This window comes from Hypanus sabinus, chromosome 3 (genome assembly GCF_030144855.1).
Source record: "Hypanus sabinus isolate sHypSab1 chromosome 3, sHypSab1.hap1, whole genome shotgun sequence".
Taxonomy (NCBI): domain Eukaryota; kingdom Metazoa; phylum Chordata; class Chondrichthyes; order Myliobatiformes; family Dasyatidae; genus Hypanus; species Hypanus sabinus.
In genome coordinates this window covers 193,050,136-193,077,294 of record NC_082708.1, presented here as the reverse complement: position 1 = coordinate 193,077,294, position 27,159 = coordinate 193,050,136, and the positions used below count along the sequence as shown (strand labels likewise).

The following is a 27,159-nucleotide window of genomic DNA, read 5'->3' as shown; positions in this document are numbered from 1 at the left end:
AAGAGGGATAGAGGTGGGCAGGAGGGAGAGTGGAAGAGGGATAGAGGTGGGCAGGAGGGAGAGTGGAAGAGGGATAGAGGTGGGCAAGAGGGAGAGTGGGATAGAGGTGGGCAGGAGGGAGAGTGGAAGAGAGATAGAGGTGGGCAGGAGGGAGAGTGGAAGAGGGATAGAGGTGGGCAGGAGGGAGAGTGGAAGAGGGATAGAGGTGGGCAAGAGGGAGAGTGGGATAGAGGTGGGCAGGAGGGAGAGTGGAAGAGGGATAGAGGTGGGCAGGAGGAGAGTGGAAGAGGGATAGAGGTGGGCAGGAGGGAGAGTGGGATAGAGGTGGGCAGTAGGGAGAGTGGAAGAGAGATAGAGGTGGGCAGGAGGGAGAGTGGAAGAGGGTAGAGGTGGGCAGCAGGGAGAGTGGGATAGAGGTGGGCAGGAGGGAGAGTGGAAGAGGGATAGAGGTGGGCAGGAGGAAGAGTGGAAGAGTGATAGAGGTGGGCAGGAGGGAGAGTGGAAGAGGGATAGAGGTGGGCAGGAGGGAGAGTGGGATAGAGGTGGGCAGGAGGGAGAGTGGAAGAGGGATAGAGGTGGGCAGGAGGGAGAGTGGAAGAGGGATAGAGGTGGGCAGGAGGGAGAGTGGAAGAGGGATAGAGGTGGGCAAGAGGGAGAGTGGGATAGAGGTGGGCAGGAGGGAGAGTGGAAGAGAGATAGAGGTGGGCAGGAGGGAGAGTGGAAGAGAGATAGAGGTGGGCAGGAGGGAGAGTGGAAGAGGGATAGAAGTGGGCAGGAGGGAGAGTGAAAGAGGGATAGAGGTGGGCAGGAGGGAGAGTGGAAGAGAGATAGAAGTGGGCAGGAGGGAGAGTGGAAGAGGGATAGAGGTGGGCAGGAGGGAGAGTGGGATAGAGGTGGGCAGGAGGGAGAGTGGAAGAGAGATAGAGGTGGGCAGGAGGGAGAGTGGAAGAGAGAGAGGTGGGCAGGAGGGAGAGTGGAAGAGAGATAGAGGTGGGCAGGAGGGAGAGTGGAAGAGAGATAGAGGTGGGCAGGAGGGAGAGTGGAAGAGAGATAGAGGTGGGCAGGAGGGAGAGTGGAAGAGAGATAGAGGTGGGCAGGAGGGAGAGTGGAAGAGAGATAGAGGTGGGCAGGAGGGAGAGTGGAAGAGAGATAGAGGTGGGCAGGAGGGAGAGTGGGGGATAGAGGTGGGCAGGAGGGAGAGTGGAAGAGGGATAGAGGTGGGCAGGAGGGAGAGTGGAAGAGAGATAGAGGTGGGCAGGAGGGAGAGTGGGGGATAGAGGTGGGCAGGAGGGAGAGTGGAAGAGGGATAGAGGTGGGCAGGAGGGAGAGTGGAAGAGAGATAGAGGTGGGCAGGAGGGAGAGTGGAAGAGGGATAGAGGTGGGCAGGAGGGAGAGTGGAAGAGGGATAGAGGTGGGCAGGAGGGAGAGTGGAAGAGGGATAGAGGTGGGCAGGAGGGAGAGTGGAAGAGGGATAGAGGTGGGCAGGAGGGAGTGTGGAAGAGGGATAGAGGTGGGCAGGAGGGAGAGAGGAAGAGAGATAGAGGTGGGCAGGAGGGAGAGTGGAAGAGGGATAGAGGTGGGCAGGAGGGAGAGTCGAAGAGGGATAGAGGTGGGCAGGAGGGAGAGTGGAAGAGGGATAGAGGTGGGCAAGAGGGAGAGTGGGATAGAGGTGGGCAGGAGGGAGAGTGGAAGAGAGATAGAGGTGGGCAGGAGGGAGAGTGGAAGAGGGATAGAGGTGGGCAGGAGGGAGAGTGGAAGAGGGATAGAGGTGGGCAGGAGGGAGAGTGGAAGAGGGATAGAGGTGGGCAGGAGGGAGAGTGGGATAGAGGTGGGCAGGAGGGAGAGTGGAAGAGAGATAGAGGTGGGCAGGAGGGAGAGTGGAAGAGAGATAGAGGTGGGCAGGAGGCAGAGTGGAAGAGAGATAGAGGTGGGCAGGAGGGAGAGTGGAAGAGAGATAGAGGTGGGCAGGAGGGAGAGTGGAAGAGAGATAGAGGTGGGCAGGAGGGAGAGTGGGGGATAGAGGTGGGCAGGAGGGAGAGTGGAAGAGGGATAGAGGTGGGCAGGAGGGAGAGTGGAAGAGAGATAGAGGTGGGCAGGAGGGAGAGTGGAAGAGGGATAGAGGTGGGCAGGAGGGAGAGTGGAAGAGGGATAGAGGTGGGCAGGAGGGAGAGTGGAAGAGGGATAGAGGTGGGCAGGAGGGAGAGTGGAAGAGGGATAGAGGTGGGCAGGAGGGAGTGTGGAAGAGGGATAGAGGTGGGCAGGAGGGAGAGAGGAAGAGAGATAGAGGTGGGCAGGAGGGAGAGTGGAAGAGGGATAGAGGTGGGCAGGAGGGAGAGTGGAAGAGGGATAGAGGTGGGCAGGAGGGAGAGTGGAAGAGGGATAGAGGTGGGCAGGAGGGAGAGTGGAAGAGAGATAGAGGTGGGCAGGAGGGAGAGTGGAAGAGGGATAGAGGTGGGCAGGAGGGAGAGTGGAAGAGGGATAGTGGTGGGCAGGAGGGAGAGTGGGATAGAGGTGGGCAGGAGGGAGAGTGGAAGGGAGATAGAGGTGGGCAGGAGGGAGAGTGGAAGAGGGATAGAGGTGGGCAGGAGGGAGAGTGGAAGAGTGATAGAGGTGGGCAGGAGGGAGAGTGGAAGAGAGATAGAGGTGGGGAGGAGGGAGAGTGGGGGATAGAGGTGGGCAGGAGGGAGAGTGGAAGAGGGATAGAGGTGGGCAAGAGGGAGAGTGGGATAGAGGTGGGCAGGAGGGAGAGTGGAAGAGAGATAGAGGTGGGCAGGAGGGAGAGTGGAAGAGGGATAGAGGTGGGCAGGAGGGAGAGTGGAAGAGGGATAGAGGTGGGCAGGAGGGAGAGTGGGATAGAGGTGGGCAGGAGGGAGAGTGGAAGAGAGATAGAGGTGGGCAGGAGGGAGAGTGGAAGAGGGATAGAGGTGGGCAGGAGGGAGAGTGGAAGAGTGATAGAGGTGGGCAGGAGGGAGAGTGGAAGAGAGATAGAGGTGGGCAGGAGGGAGAGTGGGGGATAGAGGTGGGCAGGAGGGAGAGTGGAAGAGGGATAGAGGTGGGCAGGAGGGAGAGTGGAAGAGAGATAGAGGTGGGCAGGAGGGAGAGTGGCAGAGGGATAGAGGTGGGCAGGAGGGAGAGTGGAAGAGGGATAGAGGTGGGCAGGAGGGAGAGTGGAAGAGGGATAGAGGTGGGCAGGAGGGAGAGTGGAAGAGGGATAGAGGTGGGCAGGAGGGAGAGTGGAAGAGGGATAGAGGTGGGCAGGAGGGAGAGAGGAAGAGAGATAGAGGTGGGCAGGAGGGAGAGTGGAAGAGGGATAGAGGTGGGCAGGAGGGAGAGTGGAAGAGGGATAGAGGTGGGCAGGAGGGAGAGTGGAAGAGGGATAGAGGTGGGCAAGAGGGAGAGTGGGATAGAGGTGGGCAGGAGGGAGAGTGGAAGAGAGATAGAGGTGGGCAGGAGGGAGAGTGGAAGAGGGATAGAGGTGGGCAGGAGGGAGAGTGGAAGAGGGATAGAGGTGGGCAGGAGGGAGAGTGGAAGAGAGATAGAGGTGGGCAGGAGGGAGAGTGGAAGAGAGATAGAGGTGGGCAGGAGGGAGAGTGGAAGAGGGATAGAGGTGGGCAGGAGGGAGAGTGGAAGAGGGATAGAGGTGGGCAGGAGGAGAGTGGAAGAGGGATAGAGGTGGGCAGGAGGGAGAGTGGGATAGAGGTGGGCAGTAGGGAGAGTGGAAGAGAGATAGAGGTGGGCAGGAGGGAGAGTGGAAGAGGGTAGAGGTGGGCAGCAGGGAGAGTGGGATAGAGGTGGGCAGGAGGGAGAGTGGAAGAGGGATAGAGGTGGGCAGGAGGGAGAGTGGAAGAGTGATAGAGGTGGGCAGGAGGGAGAGTGGAAGAGGGATAGAGGTGGGCAGGAGGGAGAGTGGGATAGAGGTGGGCAGGAGGGAGAGTGGAAGAGGGATAGAGGTGGGCAGGAGGGAGAGTGGAAGAGGGATAGAGGTGGGCAGGAGGGAGAGTGGAAGAGGGTAGAGGTGGGCAAGAGGGAGAGTGGGATAGAGGTGGGCAGGAGGGAGAGTGGAAGAGAGATAGAGGTGGGCAGGAGGGAGAGTGGAAGAGAGATAGAGGTGGGCAGGAGGGAGAGTGGAAGAGGGATAGAAGTGGGCAGGAGGGAGAGTGAAAGAGGGATAGAGGTGGGCAGGAGGGAGAGTGGAAGAGAGATAGAAGTGGGCAGGAGGGAGAGTGGAAGAGGGATAGAGGTGGGCAGGAGGGAGAGTGGGATAGAGGTGGGCAGGAGGGAGAGTGGAAGAGAGATAGAGGTGGGCAGGAGGGAGAGTGGAAGAGAGAGAGGTGGGCAGGAGGGAGAGTGGAAGAGAGATAGAGGTGGGCAGGAGGGAGAGTGGAAGAGAGATAGAGGTGGGCAGGAGGGAGAGTGGAAGAGAGATAGAGGTGGGCAGGAGGGAGAGTGGAAGAGAGATAGAGGTGGGCAGGAGGGAGAGTGGAAGAGAGATAGAGGTGGGCAGGAGGGAGAGTGGAAGAGAGATAGAGGTGGGCAGGAGGGAGAGTGGGGGATAGAGGTGGGCAGGAGGGAGAGTGGAAGAGGGATAGAGGTGGGCAGGAGGGAGAGTGGAAGAGAGATAGAGGTGGGCAGGAGGGAGAGTGGAAGAGGGATAGAGGTGGGCAGGAGGGAGAGTGGAAGAGGGATAGAGGTGGGCAGGAGGGAGAGTGGAAGAGGGATAGAGGTGGGCAGGAGGGAGAGTGGAAGAGGGATAGAGGTGGGCAGGAGGGAGTGTGGAAGAGGGATAGAGGTGGGCAGGAGGGAGAGAGGAAGAGAGATAGAGGTGGGCAGGAGGGAGAGTGGAAGAGGGATAGAGGTGGGCAGGAGGGAGAGTCGAAGAGGGATAGAGGTGGGCAGGAGGGAGAGTGGAAGAGGGATAGAGGTGGGCAAGAGGGAGAGTGGGATAGAGGTGGGCAGGAGGGAGAGTGGAAGAGAGATAGAGGTGGGCAGGAGGGAGAGTGGAAGAGGGATAGAGGTGGGCAGGAGGGAGAGTGGAAGAGGGATAGAGGTGGGCAGGAGGGAGAGTGGGATAGAGGTGGGCAGGAGGGAGAGTGGAAGAGAGATAGAGGTGGGCAGGAGGGAGAGTGGAAGAGAGAGAGGTGGGCAGGAGGGAGAGTGGAAGAGAGATAGAGGTGGGCAGGAGGGAGAGTGGAAGAGAGATAGAGGTGGGCAGGAGGGAGAGTGGAAGAGAGATAGAGGTGGGCAGGAGGGAGAGTGGAAGAGAGATAGAGGTGGGCAGGAGGGAGAGTGGAAGAGAGATAGAGGTGGGCAGGAGGGAGAGTGGAAGAGAGATGGAGGTGGGCAGGAGGGAGAGTGGGGGATAGAGGTGGGCAGGAGGGAGAGTGGAAGAGGATAGAGGTGGGCAGGAGGGAGAGTGGAAGAGAGATAGAGGTGGGCAGGAGGGAGAGTGGAAGAGGGATAGAGGTGGGCAGGAGGGAGAGTGGAAGAGGGATAGAGGTGGGCAGGAGGGAGAGTGGAAGAGGGATAGAGGTGGGCAGGAGGGAGAGTGGAAGAGGGATAGAGGTGGGCAGGAGGGAGAGTGGAAGAGGGATAGAGGTGGGCAGGAGGGAGAGAGGAAGAGAGATAGAGGTGGGCAGGAGGGAGAGTGGAAGAGGGATAGAGGTGGGCAGGAGGGAGAGTGGAAGAGGGATAGAGGTGGGCAGGAGGGAGAGTGGAAGAGGGATAGAGGTGGGCAAGAGGGAGAGTGGGATAGAGGTGGGCAGGAGGGAGAGTGGAAGAGAGATAGAGGTGGGCAGGAGGGAGAGTGGAAGAGGGATAGAGGTGGGCAGGAGGGAGAGTGGAAGAGTGATAGAGGTGGGCAGGAGGGAGAGTGGGGATAGAGGTGGGCAGTAGGGAGAGTGGAAGAGGGATAGAGGTGGGCAGGAGGGAGAGTGGAAGAGGGATAGAGGTGGGCAGGAGGGAGAGTGGAAGAGGGATAGAGGTGGGCAGGAGGGAGAGTGGAAGAGGGATAGAGGTGGGCAGGAGGGAGAGTGGGGGATAGAGGTGGGCAGGAGGGAGAGTGGAAGAGGGATAGAGGTGGGCAGGAGGGAGAGTGGAAGAGAGATAGAGGTGGGCAGGAGGGAGAGTGGGGGATAGAGGTGGGCAGGAGGGAGAGTGGAAGAGGGATAGAGGTGGGCAGGAGGGAGAGTGGAAGAGAGATAGAGGTGGGCAGGAGGGAGAGTGGAAGAGGGATAGAGGTCGGCAGGAGGGAGAGTGGAAGAGGGATAGAGGTGGGCAGGAGGGAGAGTGGAAGAGGGATAGAGGTGGGCAGGAGGGAGAGTGGAAGAGGGATAGAGGTGGGCAGGAGGGAGTGTGGAAGAGGGATAGAGGTGGGCAGGAGGGAGAGAGGAAGAGAGATAGAGGTGGGCAGGAGGGAGAGTGGAAGAGGGATAGAGGTGGGCAGGAGGGAGAGTCGAAGAGGGATAGAGGTGGGCAGGAGGGAGAGTGGAAGAGGGATAGAGGTGGGCAGAGGGAGAGTGGGATAGAGGTGGGCAGGAGGGAGAGTGGAAGAGAGATAGAGGTGGGCAGGAGGGAGAGTGGAAGAGGGATAGAGGTGGGCAGGAGGGAGAGTGGAAGAGGGATAGAGGTGGGCAGGAGGGAGAGTGGAAGAGGGATAGAGGTGGGCAGGAGGGAGAGTGGGATAGAGGTGGGCAGGAGGGAGAGTGGAAGAGAGATAGAGGTGGGCAGGAGGGAGAGTGGAAGAGAGATAGAGGTGGGCAGGAGGCAGAGTGGAAGAGAGATAGAGGTGGGCAGGAGGGAGAGTGGAAGAGAGATAGAGGTGGGCAGGAGGGAGAGTGGAAGAGAGATAGAGGTGGGCAGGAGGGAGAGTGGGGGATAGAGGTGGGCAGGAGGGAGAGTGGAAGAGGAATAGAGGTGGGCAGGAGGGAGAGTGGAAGAGAGATAGAGGTGGGCAGGAGGGAGAGTGGAAGAGGGATAGAGGTGGGCAGGAGGGAGAGTGGAAGAGGGATAGAGGTGGGCAGGAGGGAGAGTGGAAGAGGGATAGAGGTGGGCAGGAGGGAGAGTGGAAGAGGGATAGAGGTGGGCAGGAGGGAGTGTGGAAGAGGGATAGAGGTGGGCAGGAGGGAGAGAGGAAGAGAGATAGAGGTGGGCAGGAGGGAGAGTGGAAGAGGGATAGAGGTGGGCAGGAGGGAGAGTGGAAGAGGGATAGAGGTGGGCAGGAGGGAGAGTGGGATAGAGGTGGGCAGGAGGGAGAGTGGAAGAGAGATAGAGGTGGGCAGGAGGGAGAGTGGAAGAGGGATAGAGGTGGGCAGGAGGGAGAGTGGAAGAGGGATAGTGGTGGGCAGGAGGGAGAGTGGGATAGAGGTGGGCAGGAGGGAGAGTGGAAGGGAGATAGAGGTGGGCAGGAGGGAGAGTGGAAGAGGGATAGAGGTGGGCAGGAGGGAGAGTGGAAGAGTGATAGAGGTGGGCAGGAGGGAGAGTGGAAGAGAGATAGAGGTGGGGAGGAGGGAGAGTGGGGGATAGAGGTGGGCAGGAGGGAGAGTGGAAGAGGGATAGAGGTGGGCAAGAGGGAGAGTGGGATAGAGGTGGGCAGGAGGGAGAGTGGAAGAGAGATAGAGGTGGGCAGGAGGGAGAGTGGAAGAGGGATAGAGGTGGGCAGGAGGGAGAGTGGAAGAGGGATAGAGGTGGGCAGGAGGGAGAGTGGGATAGAGGTGGGCAGGAGGGAGAGTGGAAGAGAGATAGAGGTGGGCAGGAGGGAGAGTGGAAGAGGGATAGAGGTGGGCAGGAGGGAGAGTGGAAGAGTGATAGAGGTGGGCAGGAGGGAGAGTGGAAGAGAGATAGAGGTGGGCAGGGTGGGGGATAGAGGTGGGCAGGAGGGAGAGTGGAAGAGGGATAGAGGTGGGCAGGAGGGAGAGTGGAAGAGAGATAGAGGTGGGCAGGAGGGAGAGTGGCAGAGGGATAGAGGTGGGCAGGAGGGAGAGTGGAAGAGGGATAGAGGTGGGCAGGAGGGAGAGTGGAAGAGGGATAGAGGTGGGCAGGAGGGAGAGTGGAAGAGGGATAGAGGTGGGCAGGAGGGAGAGTGGAAGAGGGATAGAGGTGGGCAGGAGGGAGAGAGGAAGAGAGATAGAGGTGGGCAGGAGGGAGAGTGGAAGAGGGATAGAGGTGGGCAGGAGGGAGAGTGGAAGAGGGATAGAGGTGGGCAGGAGGGAGAGTGGAAGAGGGATAGAGGTGGGCAAGAGGGAGAGTGGGATAGAGGTGGGCAGGAGGGAGAGTGGAAGAGAGATAGAGGTGGGCAGGAGGGAGAGTGGAAGAGGGATAGAGGTGGGCAGGAGGGAGAGTGGAAGAGGGATAGAGGTGGGCAGGAGGGAGAGTGGAAGAGAGATAGAGGTGGGCAGGAGGGAGAGTGGAAGAGAGATAGAGGTGGGCAGGAGGGAGAGTGGAAGAGGGATAGAGGTGGGCAGGAGGGAGAGTGGAAGAGGGATAGAGGTGGGCAGGAGGAGAGTGGAAGAGGGATAGAGGTAGGCAGGAGGGAGAGTGGGATAGAGGTGGGCAGTAGGGAGAGTGGAAGAGAGATAGAGGTGGGCAGGAGGGAGAGTGGAAGAGGGTAGAGGTGGGCAGCAGGGAGAGTGGGATAGAGGTGGGCAGGAGGGAGAGTGGAAGAGGGATAGAGGTGGGCAGGAGGGAGAGTGGAAGAGTGATAGAGGTGGGCAGGAGGGAGAGTGGAAGAGGGATAGAGGTGGGCAGGAGGGAGAGTGGGATAGAGGTGGGCAGGAGGGAGAGTGGAAGAGGGATAGAGGTGGGCAGGAGGGAGAGTGGAAGAGGGATAGAGGTGGGCAGGAGGGAGAGTGGAAGAGGGATAGAGGTGGGCAAGAGGGAGAGTGGATAGAGGTGGGCAGGAGGGAGAGTGGAAGAGAGATAGAGGTGGGCAGGAGGGAGAGTGGAAGAGAGATAGAGGTGGGCAGGAGGGAGAGTGGAAGAGGGATAGAAGTGGGCAGGAGGGAGAGTGAAAGAGGGATAGAGGTGGGCAGGAGGGAGAGTGGAAGAGAGATAGAAGTGGGCAGGAGGGAGAGTGGAAGAGGGATAGAGGTGGGCAGGAGGGAGAGTGGGATAGAGGTGGGCAGGAGGGAGAGTGGAAGAGAGATAGAGGTGGGCAGGAGGGAGAGTGGAAGAGAGAGAGGTGGGCAGGAGGGAGAGTGGAAGAGAGATAGAGGTGGGCAGGAGGGAGAGTGGAAGAGAGATAGAGGTGGGCAGGAGGGAGAGTGGAAGAGAGATAGAGGTGGGCAGGAGGGAGAGTGGAAGAGAGATAGAGGTGGGCAGGAGGGAGAGTGGAAGAGAGATAGAGGTGGGCAGGAGGGAGAGTGGAAGAGAGATAGAGGTGGGCAGGAGGGAGAGTGGGGGATAGAGGTGGGCAGGAGGGAGAGTGGAAGAGGGATAGAGGTGGGCAGGAGGGAGAGTGGAAGAGAGATAGAGGTGGGCAGGAGGGAGAGTGGAAGAGGGATAGAGGTGGGCAGGAGGGAGAGTGGAAGAGGGATAGAGGTGGGCAGGAGGGAGAGTGGAAGAGGGATAGAGGTGGGCAGGAGGGAGAGTGGAAGAGGGATAGAGGTGGGCAGGAGGGAGTGTGGAAGAGGGATAGAGGTGGGCAGGAGGGAGAGAGGAAGAGAGATAGAGGTGGGCAGGAGGGAGAGTGGAAGAGGGATAGAGGTGGGCAGGAGGGAGAGTCGAAGAGGGATAGAGGTGGGCAGGAGGGAGAGTGGAAGAGGGATAGAGGTGGGCAAGAGGGAGAGTGGGATAGAGGTGGGCAGGAGGGAGAGTGGAAGAGAGATAGAGGTGGGCAGGAGGGAGAGTGGAAGAGGGATAGAGGTGGGCAGGAGGGAGAGTGGAAGAGGGATAGAGGTGGGCAGGAGGGAGAGTGGAAGAGGGATAGAGGTGGGCAGGAGGGAGAGTGGGATAGAGGTGGGCAGGAGGGAGAGTGGAAGAGAGATAGAGGTGGGCAGGAGGGAGAGTGGAAGAGAGAGAGGTGGGCAGGAGGGAGAGTGGAAGAGAGATAGAGGTGGGCAGGAGGGAGAGTGGAAGAGAGATAGAGGTGGGCAGGAGGGAGAGTGGAAGAGAGATAGAGGTGGGCAGGAGGGAGAGTGGAAGAGAGATAGAGGTGGGCAGGAGGGAGAGTGGAAGAGAGATAGAGGTGGGCAGGAGGGAGAGTGGAAGAGAGATAGAGGTGGGCAGGAGGGAGAGTGGGGGATAGAGGTGGGCAGGAGGGAGAGTGGAAGAGGGATAGAGGTGGGCAGGAGGGAGAGTGGAAGAGAGATAGAGGTGGGCAGGAGGGAGAGTGGAAGAGGGATAGAGGTGGGCAGGAGGGAGAGTGGAAGAGGGATAGAGGTGGGCAGGAGGGAGAGTGGAAGACGGATAGAGGTGGGCAGGAGGGAGAGTGGAAGAGGGATAGAGGTGGGCAGGAGGGAGAGTGGAAGAGGGATAGAGGTGGGCAGGAGGGAGAGAGGAAGAGAGATAGAGGTGGGCAGGAGGGAGAGTGGAAGAGGGATAGAGGTGGGCAGGAGGGAGAGTGGAAGAGGGATAGAGGTGGGCAGGAGGGAGAGTGGAAGAGGGATAGAGGTGGGCAAGAGGGAGAGTGGGATAGAGGTGGGCAGGAGGGAGAGTGGAAGAGAGATAGAGGTGGGCAGGAGGGAGAGTGGAAGAGGGATAGAGGTGGGCAGGAGGGAGAGTGGAAGAGTGATAGAGGTGGGCAGGAGGGAGAGTGGGATAGAGGTGGGCAGTAGGGAGAGTGGAAGAGGGATAGAGGTGGGCAGGAGGGAGAGTGGAAGAGGGATAGAGGTGGGCAGGAGGGAGAGTGGAAGAGGGATAGAGGTGGGCAGGAGGGAGAGTGGAAGAGGGATAGAGGTGGGCAGGAGGGAGAGAGGAAGAGAGATAGAGGTGGGCAGGAGGGAGAGTGGAAGAGGGATAGAGGTGGGCAGGAGGGAGAGAGGAAGAGAGATAGAGGTGGGCAGGAGGGAGAGTGGATGAGGGATAGAGGTGGGCAGGAGGGAGTGGAAGAGGGATAGAGGTGGGCAGGAGGGAGAGTGGAAGAGGGATAGAGGTGGGCAAGAGGGAGAGTGGGATAGAGGTGGGCAGGAGGGAGAGTGGAAGAGAGATAGAGGTGGGCAGGAGGGAGAGTGGAAGAGGGATAGAGGTGGGCAGGAGGGAGAGTGGAAGAGGGATAGAGGTGGGCAGGAGGGAGTGTGGAAGAGAGATAGAGGTGGGCAGGAGGGAGAGTGGAAGAGAGATAGAGGTGGGCAGGAGGGAGAGTGGAAGAGGGATAGAGGTGGGCAGGAGGGAGAGTGGAAGAGCGATAGAGGTGGGCATGAGGGAGAGTGGAAGAGGGATAGAGGTGGGCAAGAGGGAGAGTGGGATAGAGGTGGGCAGGAGGGAGAGTGGAAGAGAGATAGAGGTGGGCAGGAGGGAGAGTGGAAGAGGGATAGAGGTGGGCAGGAGGGAGAGTGGAAGAGAGATAGAGGTGGGCAGGAGGGAGAGTGGAAGAGAGATAGAGGTGGGCAGGAGGGAGAGTGGAAGAGGGATAGAGGTGGGCAGGAGGGAGAGTGGAAGAGGGATAGAGGTGGGCAGGAGGGAGAGTGGAAGAGGGATAGAGGTGGGCAAGAGGGAGAGTGGGATAGAGGTGGGCAGGAGGGAGAGTGGAAGAGAGATAGAGGTTGTCAGGAGGGAGAGTGGAAGAGGGATAGAGGTGGGCAGGAGGGAGAGTGGAAGAGGGATAGAGGTGGGCAGGAGGGAGAGTGGGATAGAGGTGGGCAGTAGGGAGAGTGGAAGAGAGATAGAGGTGGGCAGGAGGGAGAGTGGAAGAGGGATAGAGGTGGGCAGGAGGGAGAGTGGGATAGAGGTGGGCAGGAGGGAGAGTGGAAGAGAGATAGAGGTGGGCAGGAGGGAGAGTGGAAGAGGGATAGAGGTGGGCAGGAGGGAGAGTGGAAGAGTGATAGAGGTGGGCAGGAGGGAGAGTGGAAGAGGGATAGAGGTGGGCAGGAGGGAGAGTGGGATAGAGGTGGGCAGGAGGGAGAGTGGAAGAGGGATAGAGGTGGGCAGGAGGGAGAGTGGAAGAGGGATAGAGGTGGGCAGGAGGGAGAGTGGAAGAGGGATAGAGGTGGGCAAGAGGGAGAGTGGGATAGAGGTGGGCAGGAGGGAGAGTGGAAGAGAGATAGAGGTGGGCAGGAGGGAGAGTGGAAGAGGGATAGAGGTGGGCAGGAGGGAGAGTGGAAGAGGGATAGAGGTGGGCAGGAGGGAGAGTGGGATAGAGGTGGGCAGGAGGGAGAGTGGAAGAGAGATAGAGGTGGGCAGGAGGGAGAGTGGAAGAGAGAGAGAGGTGGGCAGGAGGGAGAGTGGAAGAGAGATAGAGGTGGGCAGGAGGGAGAGTGGAAGAGGGATAGAGGTGGGCAGGAGGGAGAGTGGGATAGAGGTGGGCAGGAGGGAGAGTGGAAGAGAGATAGAGGTGGGCAGGAGGGAGAGTGGAAGAGGGATAGAGGTGGGCAGGAGGGAGAGTGGAAGAGGGATAGAGGTGGGCAGGAGGGAGAGTGGAAGAGGGATAGAGGTGGGCAAGAGGGAGAGTGGGATAGAGGTGGGCAGGAGGGAGAGTGGAAGAGAGATAGAGGTGGGCAGGAGGGAGAGTGGAAGAGGGATAGAGGTGGGCAGGAGGGAGAGTGGAAGAGGGATAGAGGTGGGCAGGAGGGAGAGTGGAAGAGAGATAGAGGTGGGCAGGAGGGAGAGTGGAAGAGAGATAGAGGTGGGCAGGAGGGATAGTGGAAGAGGGATAGAGGTGGGCAGGAGGGAGAGTGGAAGAGGGATAGAGGTGGGCAGGAGGGAGAGCGGAAGAGGGATAGAGGTGGGCAAGAGGGAGAGTGGGATAGAGTTGGGCAGGAGGGAGAGTGGAAGAGAGATAGAGGTGGGCAGGAGGGAGAGTGGAAGAGGGATAGAGGTGGGCAGGAGGGAGAGTGGAAGAGAGATAGAGGTGGGCAGGAGGGAGAGTGGAAGAGAGATAGAGGTGGGCAGGAGGGAGAGTGGAAGAGGGATAGAGGTGGGCAGGAGGGAGAGTGGAAGAGGGATAGAGGTGGGCAGGAGGGAGAGTGGAAGAGGGATAGAGGTGGGCAGGAGGGAGAGTGGAAGAGGGATAGAGGTGGGCAGGAGGGAGAGTGGGATAGAGGTGGGCAGGAGGGAGAGTGGAAGAGAGATAGAGGTGGGCAGGAGGGAGAGTGGAAGAGAGAGAGAGGTGGGCAGGAGGGAGAGTGGAAGAGGGATAGAGGTGGGCAGGAGGGAGAGTGGAAGAGGGATAGAGGTGGGCAGGAGGGAGAGTGGGATAGAGGTGGGCAGGAGGGAGAGTGGAAGAGAGATAGAGGTGGGCAGGAGGGAGAGTGGAAGAGAGAGAGAGGTGGGCAGGAGGGAGAGTGGAAGAGAGATAGAGGTGGGCAGGAGGGAGAGTGGAAGAGGGATAGAGGTGGGCAGGAGGGAGAGTGGAAGAGGGATAGAGGTGGGCAGGAGGGAGAGTGGGATAGAGGTGGGCAGGAGGGAGAGTGGAAGAGGGATAGAGGTGGGCAGGAGGGAGAGTGGAAGGGATTGAGAGGGGAGAGGAGAGTGTGATGGAGAGGGGAGAGAGGGAGAGAGAAGGGAGACGGAGGGAGGGAGGGAAGACTCACGGTGTCAGTGCTGCCGTTGTGGTGGACTGTCCAACTGTAGGTGTCATTACTGAAGAGCAGTTTGTAGGAAGTGACCCAGTCCCAACTGTGGGGCAAACAAAGACAGTCAGCACCCTCACCCCCCACACCTTCATCCCTCCTAACCCTGTCACTCCTCCCTCACTCCACCATCCTCATCCACCTCATCCCCACAGACCCACCCTCAGACATAGCCTTCCCCCACGCACACCCCTTCCTGCCCCCTCCTCTCCCACCACTCCCCCACCTCACCCCCCACCCTCCCCTCAACTCTACCATTTCCCTTTCCTCTCTCCCACCCAACTGTGGAGGGAATGAGGGCAGTCAGCAATCCTGCCCTCACTGCCTCTTTTTCCCCATCCCTCACCCTCATCCCTTCCCAGACCAATGCCTTATAAAGCCTCAGCTTCCTCACTAAGACTTAATTTATAAAATAGTCAACCCTTTAACTTCTGTTGCCAAAGTGCATGACCACACACTCCTCGACACTCCAATCCATCCGTCATTTCTTTGCCCATTCTCCTAATCTAAATCCTTCTGTAGCCTCTTTACTTTCTCATCACTACCTGCCCCTCCACTTATCTTCATATCATCCACAATTGTGGCCACAAAGCCATCGATTCAGTCATTGACGTATAACATAGCACGAATCGTCCCAACTCAGACACCTGAGGAACACCACTAGTCACTGGCAGCCAGCCGGGACCTGCCCATCAGCCACTCTTTATCCATGCTGGAATGTTTCCTGTTAGTACCATGTGGCACCTTGTACATAACATCCACTGACTCTTCTTATTCTTGAAAGATCATTACTTCGACAGCCTCCCAGAAGGGAGACCAGGGGGAAAGCCCTTGTCCGAATGGTCTCTCTCTCTCACGATGCTGTTAGATGATGTTACTGAAGGAAACCCACAGCACAATACAGGCCCTTCTGCCCTCAAAGCTGTGCCAAACATGTCCTTACTTTAGAACTATCTAGGGTTACCAATAGCCCTGTATTTTTCTAAGCTTCATGTAGCTGTCCAGGAGTCTCCCCATCGTTTCCACCTCCAGCACCACTGCCAGCAGACCATTCCATGCACTCATCACTCTCTGTGTAAAAACATATCTCTGACATCCTCTCTGTATGTACTCCCCAGCACCTTAAAACTGCGAACACTCGTGTTAGCCATTCCAGCCCTGGGAAAAAGCCTCTGACTATCCACTCGATTAATGCCTCTCATTATATTGTTCACCTCTATCAAGCTTTTTACTTATCCCTCTGTAATTCCCTTTATTCCATGTTAATACTGATACATCTGACTTTAGCTTCTCCCTCTCAAGTTGCAGAGTGAATCCTGCCTCCTCAGGGTTCCTTTCTCTTTAGCTCCCTAATTAAATCTGGTCGTTGCACAACACCCAATCCAGAATTGCCATTCCCCTAGTCAGCTCAACCACAAGTTGGTCTAAAAATCCATCTTGTAAGCATTCTACAATTTATCTCTCTTGTGATCCTGATTTTCCCACTCTATCTGCATAATGAAATTCCCTTTAAATATCGCAACATTGCCTTTTCTACCTCCTGTTGTAACTTGTATCCTCTATTTTAACTCAAAAGTACACTGCAGATGCTGTGGTCAAAGCAATACGTACAACACGCTGGAGGAACTCAGCAGGTTGGGCAGCATCCGTGGAAACGATCAGTCAACGTTTCCAGCCGAGACCCTTCGTCAGGACTGAAGGAGGAGGGGGCAGGGGCCATATAAAGAAGGTGGGGGGGGGGGGGGAAGGTGCCTGGTGAAAAACCAATCAGAGGAAAGATCAAGGGGTGGGGCAGGGGAGGCGATAGGCAGGAGAGGTGAAGAAGGAATGTAAGGGGAAAGCACTGTGGGTAGTAGAAGAAGACAGAATCGTGAGAGGTGATAGGCAGCTGGAAGAGGAGGCAGAGTGAAACTGGGATGGGGGAAGGGAGAGGGAGGGAATTATCGGAAATTGGAGAATTTGATGTTCATGCCAAACCCTTTTGGGCAAGTTGGTGAGAGCTGTTCAGGAGGGCAAAACTAATTTGGCAGGGGGGGGTAGGATTTGTTTGATAGTGCTGAGGATGGGGTAGTTGGTTTAGAAAAAGAGTCAAACCCTTTTGGCATGAACATTGAATTCTCCAACTTCTGGTAATTCCCTCCCTCTCCCTTCCCCCATCCCAGTTTCACTCTGCCTCCTCCTCCAGCTGCCTATCACCTCCCTCACGATTCAGCCTCCTTCTACTACACAGTGCTTTCCCCTTACATTCCTTCTTCACCTTTCCTGCCCATCCCCTCCCCTACCCCTTGATCTTTCCTCTGATTGGTTTTTCACCTGGTACCTACCAGCCTTCTCCTACCCACCCTCCCCCATCTTCTTTATAGGGCCCCTGCCCCCTCCCTCTTCAGTCCTGACGAAGGGTCTTGGCCGGAAACTTTGACTGCTTGTTTCCACAGATGCTGCCAGACCTGCTGAGTTCCCCCAGCGTGTTGTCCACATTTTAACTATTGTTTGGAGGTCTGTATATATCTCCCATCAGGATCTTTTTAACCTTGAAGTTCCTTAGCTCTACCTACAACAATTCTACATCTCCCAATCCTATGCCACCTCTTTCAAATTATTTAATTTGTTACCAACAGAGCCACACCACCCCCTCTGCCTGTCCTTTCAATACAATGTATATCCTTAACATTAACCTCCCAGCTATAATCTTCTTTCAGCTATGATTCAATGATGCCTACAACATCAAACATGCCAATCTGTAACTGTGCTGTGTTCATCTACCTTACTCTGTACACAGTATGCATACAAATGTAACACGTTCAGTTCTGTATTCACCCTTTTCAATTTTGCCCACCGTTTTGTGTTGCAACTCATCCTGTTGACTGCAATTTTGCCCCATCATCAGTCCCTCCTTGTGAGGAGTCTCACTATACTTTGACTTTTTCTAAACCAACTACCCCATCCTCAGCACTATCACACAAATCCTACCCCCCTGCCAAATTAGTTTTGCCCTCCCGAACAGCTCTCACCAACTTGCCCATGAGGATATTGGTACCCATCCAATTCAGGTGATCTGACCCTGTCCTCTGAACTACTCCTCATCCCAATTCCACCCTCCCCCACCTCTCCGCAAAACCCAGCCAGTTGTGGAGGGAATGGGAACACTCTGTGGGTCAAGTGTAGACAGAAGGACGAAGGAGGTAGACATGGAAGTGGGGAAGGGACTGGAGAGATGTGGAGGAAGTGAGTCAGAGATGGGTGTGTGGAGATCTGGGGGGGGGGTGATGTGGGGGTGACAGGGATGCCTAACCAATCATAGAGTATCTTGAGGAAGTTACAAGGAAAGTGGATGAAGGCAAGGCAGTGGATGTTGTCTACATGGACTTTAACAAGGCCTTTGACAAGGTTTCGCATGGGAGGTTGGTCAAGAAGGTTCAGTCACTTGGCATTCAAGATGAGCTAGTAAATTGGATTAGACATCGGCTTTGTGGGAGAAGCCAGAGAGTAGTAGTAGATGGTTGCCTCTCTTGCTGGACACCAGTGACTAGGGGAGTGCTACATGGATTGGTGCTGGGTCTGTTATTGTTTGTCGTCTGTGTCAATGATCTGGATGATAATACGGTTAACTGGATTGGCAAATTTGTGTGATGTCACGAAGATTGGGGGTTTTGTGGACAGTGAGGAATCAAAAGGATCTGGACCAGCTGGAAACAAGTCTGAGGACCAACCAGTCTCACACAGTGAAGGGTGGGGCACTGAGTGTGTGGTGGAACAAAGGGATCTAGGAACACAGGCCCATAATTCATTGACTGTAGCATCACAGTCCGCTAGGGTCGTGAAGAAAGCTTTTGACACATTGGCCTTCAAAAATCAAAATATTAAGTACTGGAGATGGGATTTTATGTTGAAATTGTATAAGGTGTTGGCGAGGCCTGATTTGGAATATTGTCTGCAGATTCGGTCATCTACCTACAGGAAAGATGGAAACAAGGTTGAAGGAATGCAGAGAGAATTTACAGGGATGTTGTCGGGTCTGGAGGACCGGAGTTATTAGGAAAGATTGAATAGGCAAGGACTGTATTTTTTATAACATTGAAGGAAATTTGATTGCCATATACAAGATTATGAGAGGAGCAGATAGGGTAAGTGCAAGCAACATTTTTTCCACTAAGGTTGGGTAGGGCTACAATCATGGATTAAGGGTGAAAGGTGAAAAGTTTAAGGGAAACTTCTGCTTTCAGAGGGTCACGAGAGCGTGGAATGAGCTTCTCGCACAAGTGGTGCATGCAAGCTCAATTTCAACATTTAAGCGAACTTTTGATAGGCACATGGATAGTAGGGCTATGGTCCCAGTGCAGGTCGACGGGAGTTGGCTTTTGAAATAGTTCAGCATGGACTAGGTGTGCTGAATGGGTGTACTTTTCTATGAATGTGGCTGGGGGTTAGATGTAGAGGTGACAGTCAGAGATGGGTGGGGGGGAGGGGGGTGACAGAGGCAAGGGGGAGATGGGGGTTCATGTGGGGGTGATAGAGGCAGAGAGGTGGTGTAATGGGGGTAGATGTGGGGAGATGGAAGTGGGGGTGGTGAGATGGGGTAGATGTGGAAGATGGAGGTGGGGTAGATGTGGGGAAATGGAGGTGGGGGTGAATGTGGGAAGATGGAGGTGGGGTGTGAAATGGGGGTGGATGTGGGGAGATGGAGGTGGGGTGTGAAATGGGGGTGGATGTGGGGAGATGGAGGTGGGGTGTGAAATGGGGGTGAATGTGGGGAGATGGAGGTGGGGTGTGAAATGGGGGTGAATGTGGGGAGATGGAGGTGGGGTGTGAAATGGGGGTGAATGTGGGGAGATGGAGGTGGGGTGTGAAATGGGGGTGGATGTGGGGAGATGGAGATGGGGTGTGAAATGGGGGTGAATGTGGGGAGATGGAGATGGGGTGTGAAATGGGGGTGAATGTGGGGAGATGGAGGTGGGGGTGGTGAGTTGGGGGTAGATGTGGGGAAATGGAGGTGGGGGTGAATGTGGGAAGATGGAGTGTAGTGTGAAATGGGGGTGGATGTGGGGAGATGGAGGTGGGGTGTGAAATGGGGGTGAATGTGGGGAGATGGAGGTGGGGTGTGAAATGGGGGTGGATGAGGGAGATGGAGGTGGGGTGTGAAATGGGGGTGAATGTGGGGAGATGGAGGTGGGGTGTGAAATGGGGGTGAATGTGGGGAGATGGAGATGGGGTGTGAAATGGGGGTGAATGTGGGGAGATGGAGGTGGGGTGTGAAATGGGGGTGGATGAGGGAGATGGAGGTGGGGTGTGAAATGGGGGTGAATGTGGGGAGATGGAGGTGGGGTGTGAAATGGGGGTGAATGTGGGGAGATGGAGGTGGGGTGTGAAATGGGGGTGAATGTGGGGAGATGGAGGTGGGGTGTGAAATGGGGGTGAATGTGGGAAGATGGAGGTGTAGTGTGAAATGGGGGTGGATGTGGGGAGATGGAGGTGGGGTGTGAAATGGGGGTGAATGAGGGAGATGGAGGTGGGGTGTGAAATGGGGGTGGATGTGGGGAGATGGAGATGGGGTGTGAAATGGGGGTGAATGTGGGGAGATGGAGGTGGGGTGTGAAATGGGGGTGAATGTGGGGAGATGGAGGTGGGGTGTGAAATGGGGGTGAATGTGGGGAGATGGAGGTGGGGTGTGAAATGGGGGTGGATGTGGGGAGATGGAGGTGGGGTGTGAAATGGGGGTGAATGTGGGGAGATGGAGGTGGGGTGTGAAATGGGGGTGAATGTGGGGAGATGGAGATGGGGTGTGAAATGGGGGTGAATGTGGGGAGATGGAGATGGGGTGTGAAATGGGGGTGGATGAGGGAGATGGAGGTGGGGTAGATGTGGGAAGATGGATTGTCTCACCTCCAGATCGAATTCCGGCCCTGGGTGACGACTCCAGTGAACTTGATCAGCCTCCGGGCATCGAGCTGCAGCCACTGCTCCGTGTCCTTGTGAGCAGCACACCAAGCTCCATCGTAATAATCCTCCTCATAGATCCCAGCCTGGAACACAAGCAGGGCCTCAATGCCACCCAGCCTCCTCCCACGCTCATGTCTATCCCCGACAGTCACACTGTGTCTCTCTGTCTCAGACTGTGCATCCACTGCCTGTCTGCACATCTCCCACCCTCACGTCTATCCATCTCTCTCTCACTGTCTCCTCCATTACTACCCATCTCTGTCCCTGTCTCCTCCTCCATCCACCACTTTCCTACCTCTCCCCATCAGCCTCTTCCGTCTCTCCCCCTCCTCCCACCCTCTCTCTATTCACCCCCATCTCCATCCCATCTCTATCTCTCCCACACCCCTCAACCCTCCACTCCCTCAACCCTCTCCCCCTCACTCACCCCACTACCTCACCCCTTTCTGACTGTTCACTCAGCCCTCTTCCTCAAACCTCTCCTCCTTCCTCACCACTCTTACCCCTCCTTCAATGCTCTCCCCTCTCTCTCAACCCTCACTCAAACCTCTCCTCCTCCTTCAGCCCTCTTCCCCTTTCCATCAATCCTATCCTCTCAGTCAACCCATTCCCTCAACCCACACCCTCAATCCTCTCCCCCTCCCTCAACCCTACCTCCTTTCCCTCAATCACCTCCCCCTCCCTCCCCGTCAACCTTCTCCCTCTCCCCTCCATCCACCCACTCCTCACCCTTCCCTCAATCTTCTCCCTCTCTTCACCCTCTCCCCTTCCTTTTCCCTCCCTCAACCATCACTGAAACCTCATCTCTCTCAGTCCACAACCCCTCTCCATCAACCCTATTCCCTGCCAACCCATTCCCTTAACCCACACCCTCAATCCTGTCTCTCTCCCTCAATCCTACCTCCTTTCCCTCAACCCTCCCTCAACCCCCTCTGTCAACCTTCTCCCTCTCCCCTGCATCCACCCACTCATCCCCTCTTTCTCTTACCCTCTCTCAAACCTCTCCCTCCTCCACCCTCTCCCACTGTACAGCCCCCAACCCTCCTCCACCCCTCTCTCTCTCTACCACATGAATTCAGTTCTACATTGGTGAAGAGTCCCCAGTCCCATCAAATGCCCCTCAGTTTTACAATCAGACTTTAAACTCACTCTGGCTTCCTGCTGCCTCAGTAACATCTCACTTCTCCAGGACCTCCTGGTCTCTATGTTGCAATTATTCTCCCCCTAGAGGAGATGTTGCCAACTAACTACCCCCCCCCCCCGCCCACACCCATCCTTTGAGACTCTTCAGACCTAATGAGTTCCAAACAAACATTCTGTCAGACGGCCTAAGCCCTGCCTGCCCCAATGTCCCTCACAAGACAGCTGTCCATTCGCAGGATTGGTCCAGTCGACTTTCCCACTGGGCCTCATTGCGCCTGCAGTCTTAGTGAGGAGACAGAGCCCATGGAGAGATGCACACTGAATGTTCTAGAAACAGTTTCTTCTCCTCCGCTATCATGTTTCTGAACTTGGTTGTTATTCCTCTCTCTATAGTATATGACGTGTTATATTCTGGTTAGTTCGGCAATCAGTCAATTGGGACAACTCTCAAAGTACAAAAACTAATCGAGTGAATTGCTGGGACTCCCTTGACTTATCGCTTCTTTTCACATTATACTCCAGGATGACGGAATTGACCGCTTTGTGGTCGTTAGTAGGTGATGCAAAGATAGGTATTGTTGAGGAAGCAGGGAGGTTACAGAAGGGCTGAGACAGATTAGGAGAATGGGCAAAGAAATGGCAGATGGAGTACAGGATCAGGAAGTGTGTGGTCATGCACTTTGGTAGAAGTAAAAGGGTTGACTATTTTCTAAATGGAGAGAAAATACAAAAAACTGAGATTCATGAAAATAGTTGCAGGTTTGAAAGAACTGTTTAGCTCACTACAGGCTTGGAGATGGCAGAAATGACAAGAGTGAAATCAAAACGATTCCACCACTTCAGCAAGTTAGCAACTACAAAGACTTTGCAGATATTGACCGTCATCATGAATGTTACAATGAAAATGATTTGGAGGATGCACTATGAAAGCAGGTTCGGTGTCTGAGCTGACTTTGTTCGTTTACAGTCAATAAAAAGAGCACGCAGCTTACTCTGGATGAGTTCCTCCATCGATAACTCTTCGAAACAAAGACACCTTAATAATATAGGTCCACAATCTCTTATCCAAAATCCTTGGGGCCAGTTGCATTTCGGATTTCAGAATTCCTTCTTATTGGTTCCCGGACCCCCCGCAGTTACCAAACAGCACATTTGCTCAAGTCGCTTATCTGACCTGTCTCAGTGCGGGTGGACTTCAGGACCCAGCGGAGCTCCAGACCTACGCACATCCTCCCGTATACTTTAAATCATCTCTAGATTACTTATAGTACCTAATACTATGTAAATGCTATATAAATAGTTGTTATACTGTATTGTTTAGGAAATAATGACAAGAAAAAAAATATTTCCAACCAAAACATTCAATAAAACATAAAAATATATAACTTCAAACGAACCGAATCAAACACATGGCAAATGACTTATTGGAATAAATGTCACTGCCAGTATAAAACTTCAGTAACTTGTCTTTCTGTTTCTGTAAATCATATACAGTGGTAGTTCCAACACCATATTCTTCAGTAAGACGCAGCACAGACACACCACGATCAAGCTTCTGCAATAACTCCACTTTCTACAATATTGATAATGATAGATGCTTCCTTCTCTTTTTCTCATTGTTACCCATAGGGGTATCTGCAGCTCTTTTTGACATTTGAAATTAAACACAAAGTCAACAGTGAACACAAAATACCAGCGAACAGCAAATGTGCTTGTAACCAGTACGAGCACCAAACCACAACTGACGTCTGGCGGCGTCTATTCTAGTGCTGCCACGTCACACCTGAGTAACATAGAATAGTACAGCACAGTACAGGCCCTTCGGCCCACAATGTTGTGCCGACCCTCAAACCCTGCTTCCCATATAACCCCCCATCTTAAATTCCTCCATATACCTGTCTAGTAGTCTCTTAAACTTCACTAGTGTATCTGCCTCCACCATTGACTCAGGCAGTGCATTCCACACACCAACCACTCTCTGAGTGAAAAACCTTCCTCTAATATCCCCCTTGAACTTCCCTCCCCTTACCTTAAAGCCATGTCCTCTTGTACTGAGCAGTGGTGCCCTGGGGAAGAGGCGCTGGCTGTCCACTGTCTATTCCTCTTAATATCTTGTACACCTCTATCATGTCTCCTCTCATCCTCCTTCTCTCTAAAGAGTAAAGCCCTAGCTCCCTTAATCTCTGATCATAATCCATACTCTCTAAACCAGGCAGCATCCTGGTAAATCTCCTCTGTACCCTTTCCAATGCTTCCACATCCTTCCTATACTGAGGTGACCAGACTGGATACAGTACTCCAAGTGTGGCCTAACTAGAGTTTTATAGAGCTGCATCATTACATCGCGTCTCTTAAACTCTATCCCTCAACTTATGAAAGCTAATGCCCCATAAGCTTTCTTAACTACCCTATCTACCTGTGAGGCAACTTTCAGGGATCTGTGGACATGTACCCCCAGATCTCTCTGCTCCTCCACACTAACAAGTATCCTGTCATTTACTTTGTACTCTGCCTTGGAGTTTGTCCTTCCAAAGTGTACCACCTCACACTTCTCTGGATTGAACTCCATCTGCCACTTCTCAGCCCACTGCTGCATCCTATCAATGTCTCTCTGCAATCTTCCACAATCCTCTACACTATCTACAACACCACCAACCTTTGTGTCATCTGCAAACTTGCCAACCCACCCTTCTACCCCCACATCCAGGTCGTTAATAAAAATCACAAAAAGTAGAGGTCCCAGAACAGATCCTTGTGGGACACCACTAGTCACAACCCTCCAATCTGAATGTACTCCCTCCACCATGACCCTCTGCCTTCTGCAGGCAAGCCAATTCTGAATCCACCTGGCCAAACATCCCTGGATCTCATGTCTTCTGACTTTCTGAATAAGCCTACCGTGTGGAACCTTGTCAAATGCCTTACTAAAATCCATGTAGATCACATCCACTGCACTACCCTCATCTATATGCCTGGTCACCTCCTCAAAGAACTCTATCAGGCTTGTTAGGCATGATCTGCCCTTCACAAAGCCATGCTGACTGTCCCTGATCAGACCATGATTCTCTAAATGCCCATAGATCCTATCTCTAAGAATCTTTTCCAACAGCTTTCCCACCACAGACGTAAGGCTCACTGGTCTATAATTACCTGGACCATCCCTACTACCTTTTTTGAACAAGAGGACAACATTCGCCTCCCTCCAATCCTCCGGTACCATTCCCGTGGACAATGAGGACATAAATATCCTAGCCAGAGGTTCAGCAATCTCTTCCCTTGCCTCGTGGAGCAGCCTGGGGAATATTCCATCAGGACCCGGGGACTTACTGTCCTAATGTATTTTAACAACTCCAACATCTCCTCTCCCTTAATATCAACATGCTCCAGAACATCAACCTCACTCATATTGTCCTCACTGTCATCAAGTTCCCTCTCAGTGGTGAATACCGAAGAGAAGTATTCATTGAGGACCTCGCTCACTTCCACAGCCTCCGGGCACATCTTCCCACTTTTATCTCTAATTGGTCCTACCTTCACTCCTGTTATCCTTTTGTTCTTCACATAATTGAAGAATGCCTTGGGGTTTTCCTTTACCCTACTTGCCAAGGCCTTCTCATGCCCCCTTCTTAAGCTCCTTTCTTGCTACCCTATATTCCTCAATAGACCCATCTGATCCTTGCTTCCTAAACCCCATGTATGCTGCCTTCTTCCACCTGACTAGATTTTCCATTTCACTTGTCACCCATGTTTCTTCACCCTGCCATTCTTTATCTTCCTCACCGGGACAAATTTATCCCTAATATCCTGCAAGAGATCCTTAAACATTGACCACATGTCCATAGTACATTTCCCTGCAAAAACATCATCCCAATTCACACCCGCAAGTTCTAGCCTTATAGCCTCATAATTTGCCCTTCCCCAATTAAAAATGTTCCTGTCCTCTCTGATTCTATCCTTTTCCATGATAATGCTACAGGTCAGGGAGCGGTGATCACTGTCCCCCAGATGCTCACCCACTGACAGATCAATGACCTGACCCGGTTCGTTACCTAATACTAGTTCTAGTATGGCACTCCCCCTAGTCGGCCTGTCAACATACTGTGACAGGAATCTATCCTGGACACACTTAACAAACTCTGCCCCATATAAACCCTTGGAACTAATCAGGTGCCAATCAATATTAGGGAAGTTAAAGTCACCAATGGTAACAACCCTGTTATTTTTGCACCTTTCCAAAATCTGCCTCCCAATCTGCTCCTCCGTATCTCTGCTGCTACCAGGGGGCCTATAGAATGCCCCCAGTAGAGTAACTGCTCCCTTCCTGTTCCTGACTTCCACCCATACTGACTCAAAAGAGGATCCTGCTACATTTCTGTAGCTGTAATAGTATCCCTGACCAGTAATGCCACCCCTCCTCCCCTTTTCCCCCTCTCTATCCCTTTTAAAGCACTGAAACCTAGGAATATTGAGAATCCATTCCTGCCCTGGTGCCAGCCAAGTCTCCGTAATGGCCACTATAATTCCATGTATGTATCCAAGCTCTCAGTTCATCACCTTTGTTCCTGATGCTTCTTGCATTGAAGTACACACACTTTAGCCCTTCTACCTTACTACCTTTACACCCTTTATTCTGCTGCTCTTTCCTCAAAGCCTCTCTATATGTTAGATCTGGCTTTACTCCATGCTCTTCTTTCACTGCTCTATCGCTCCGGTTCCATCCCCCTTGCAAATTAGTTTAAACTCTCCCAAACCATGCTAGCAAACCTACCAGCAAGGATATTGCTCCCCCTCGAGTTCAGGTGCAACCCATCCAAACTGTACAGGTCCCACCTTCCCCAGAAAGATCCCAATGGTCCAAAAATCTAAAACCCTGCCCCCTGCTCCAACTCCTCAGCCACGCATTCAACTGCCATCTCCTCCAATTCTTACCATCACTATCACGTAGCACTGGCAGAAATCCTGAGCTCAGCTGTTGGCAAAAAAAACTTTGGTTTTCGGAGCTTTATGGATTTCACAGTTTTGGATAAGGGATCGTGGACCTGTACTGGCGTTAGACCAGGCAGAGGAGCAGAATCTGGTCACTCGGCAGTCTGCACCACCATTCCATCATAGCTGATCCATTTTCCTCACGACCTCTCTCCTGCCTTCTCCCAGTAACACCTCATGATCAAGAACCTAACACCTCTGTTGAAAATATGCCCAATGACTTGGGGTTGACAGTAATGAATTCCATAGATTCACCATCCCCATACCATTTGGTGCCCTGGCTAATCAAGAACCGAATTATCTCTACCCATGACAATGACAGCTGCACAAGACAACAAATCCCACAGATTTACTGTCTTCTGACTAATGTAATTTATTCACATCTCAGTCAGCTCCATCTTGGGTTCTAGCCTACAAAGTACCCAGGACATCTTCAGGGAACAGTGTCTCAGAAAGGCAGTGTCCATTATTAAGGACCTCCAGCACCCAGGACACACCCTTTTCTCACTGTTACCATCAGGGAGGAGATACAGAAGCCTGAAGGCACACACTCAGCAATTCAGAACCACTTCTTCACCTCTGCCATCTGATTCCTAAATAGACATTGAATCCTTAAGACACTACATCACTTTTTTAAATATACGGTATTTCTGTTTTTTTTTGCACATTTTTAAAAATCTATTCAATATATGTAATTAATTTACTGGTTTATTTACTATATTTTATTTTATTTATTATTAATTTCTCTCGCTCTGTTAAATTATGTATTGCATTGAACTGCTGTTGCTCAGTTAACAACTTTCACGTCACATGCCAGTGATAATAAACCTGACTCTGATTCTAAATGGATGTCTTTAGGATGTCCTCTTGTGAAGTCATGCCCTCTTGTCTTAGACTCCCCTATCATGGGAAATAACTTTGCCATATCTAATCTGTTCAGGGCTTTTAACACTTGGAATGTTTCTATGAGATTCCCCCCTCATTCTTCTGAACTCCAGGGAATACAGCCCAAGAGCTGCCAGACATTCCTCATATGGTAACCCTTTCACTCCTGGAATCATCATTGTGAATCTTCTCTGAACCCTCTCCAATGTCAGTATATCTATTCTAAAATAAGGAGCCCAAAACTGCTCACAATACTCCAAGTGTAGTCTCACGAGTGCCTTATAGAGCCTCAACATCACATCCCTGTTCTTATATTCTATACTTCTAGAAATGAATGCCAACATTGATTCGCCCTCTTTACAACTGACTCAACCTGGAGGTTAACCTTTAGGATATCTTGCACAAGGACTCTCAAGTCCCTTTGCATCTCTGCATTCTGAATTCTCTCCTCATCTAAATAATAGTCTGCCCGTTTATTTCTTCCATC

General features: G+C 53.8%; 1 protein-coding gene across 1 annotated transcript in view; it reads right to left on the bottom strand.

Moving 5' to 3' along the window:
* The window catches only part of LOC132392015 (inactive carboxypeptidase-like protein X2), a 271,814-nt gene that overhangs the window by 219,621 nt on the left and 25,034 nt on the right, over positions 1-27,159 (bottom strand). The window contains exons 4-5 of the mRNA XM_059965914.1: positions 19,602-19,741; positions 13,683-13,767 (exon numbers count right to left, since the gene is read on the bottom strand). Coding sequence (XP_059821897.1) covers positions 13,683-13,767; positions 19,602-19,741 — 225 coding nt within the window. The remainder of the gene's footprint in view (positions 1-13,682; positions 13,768-19,601; positions 19,742-27,159) is intronic.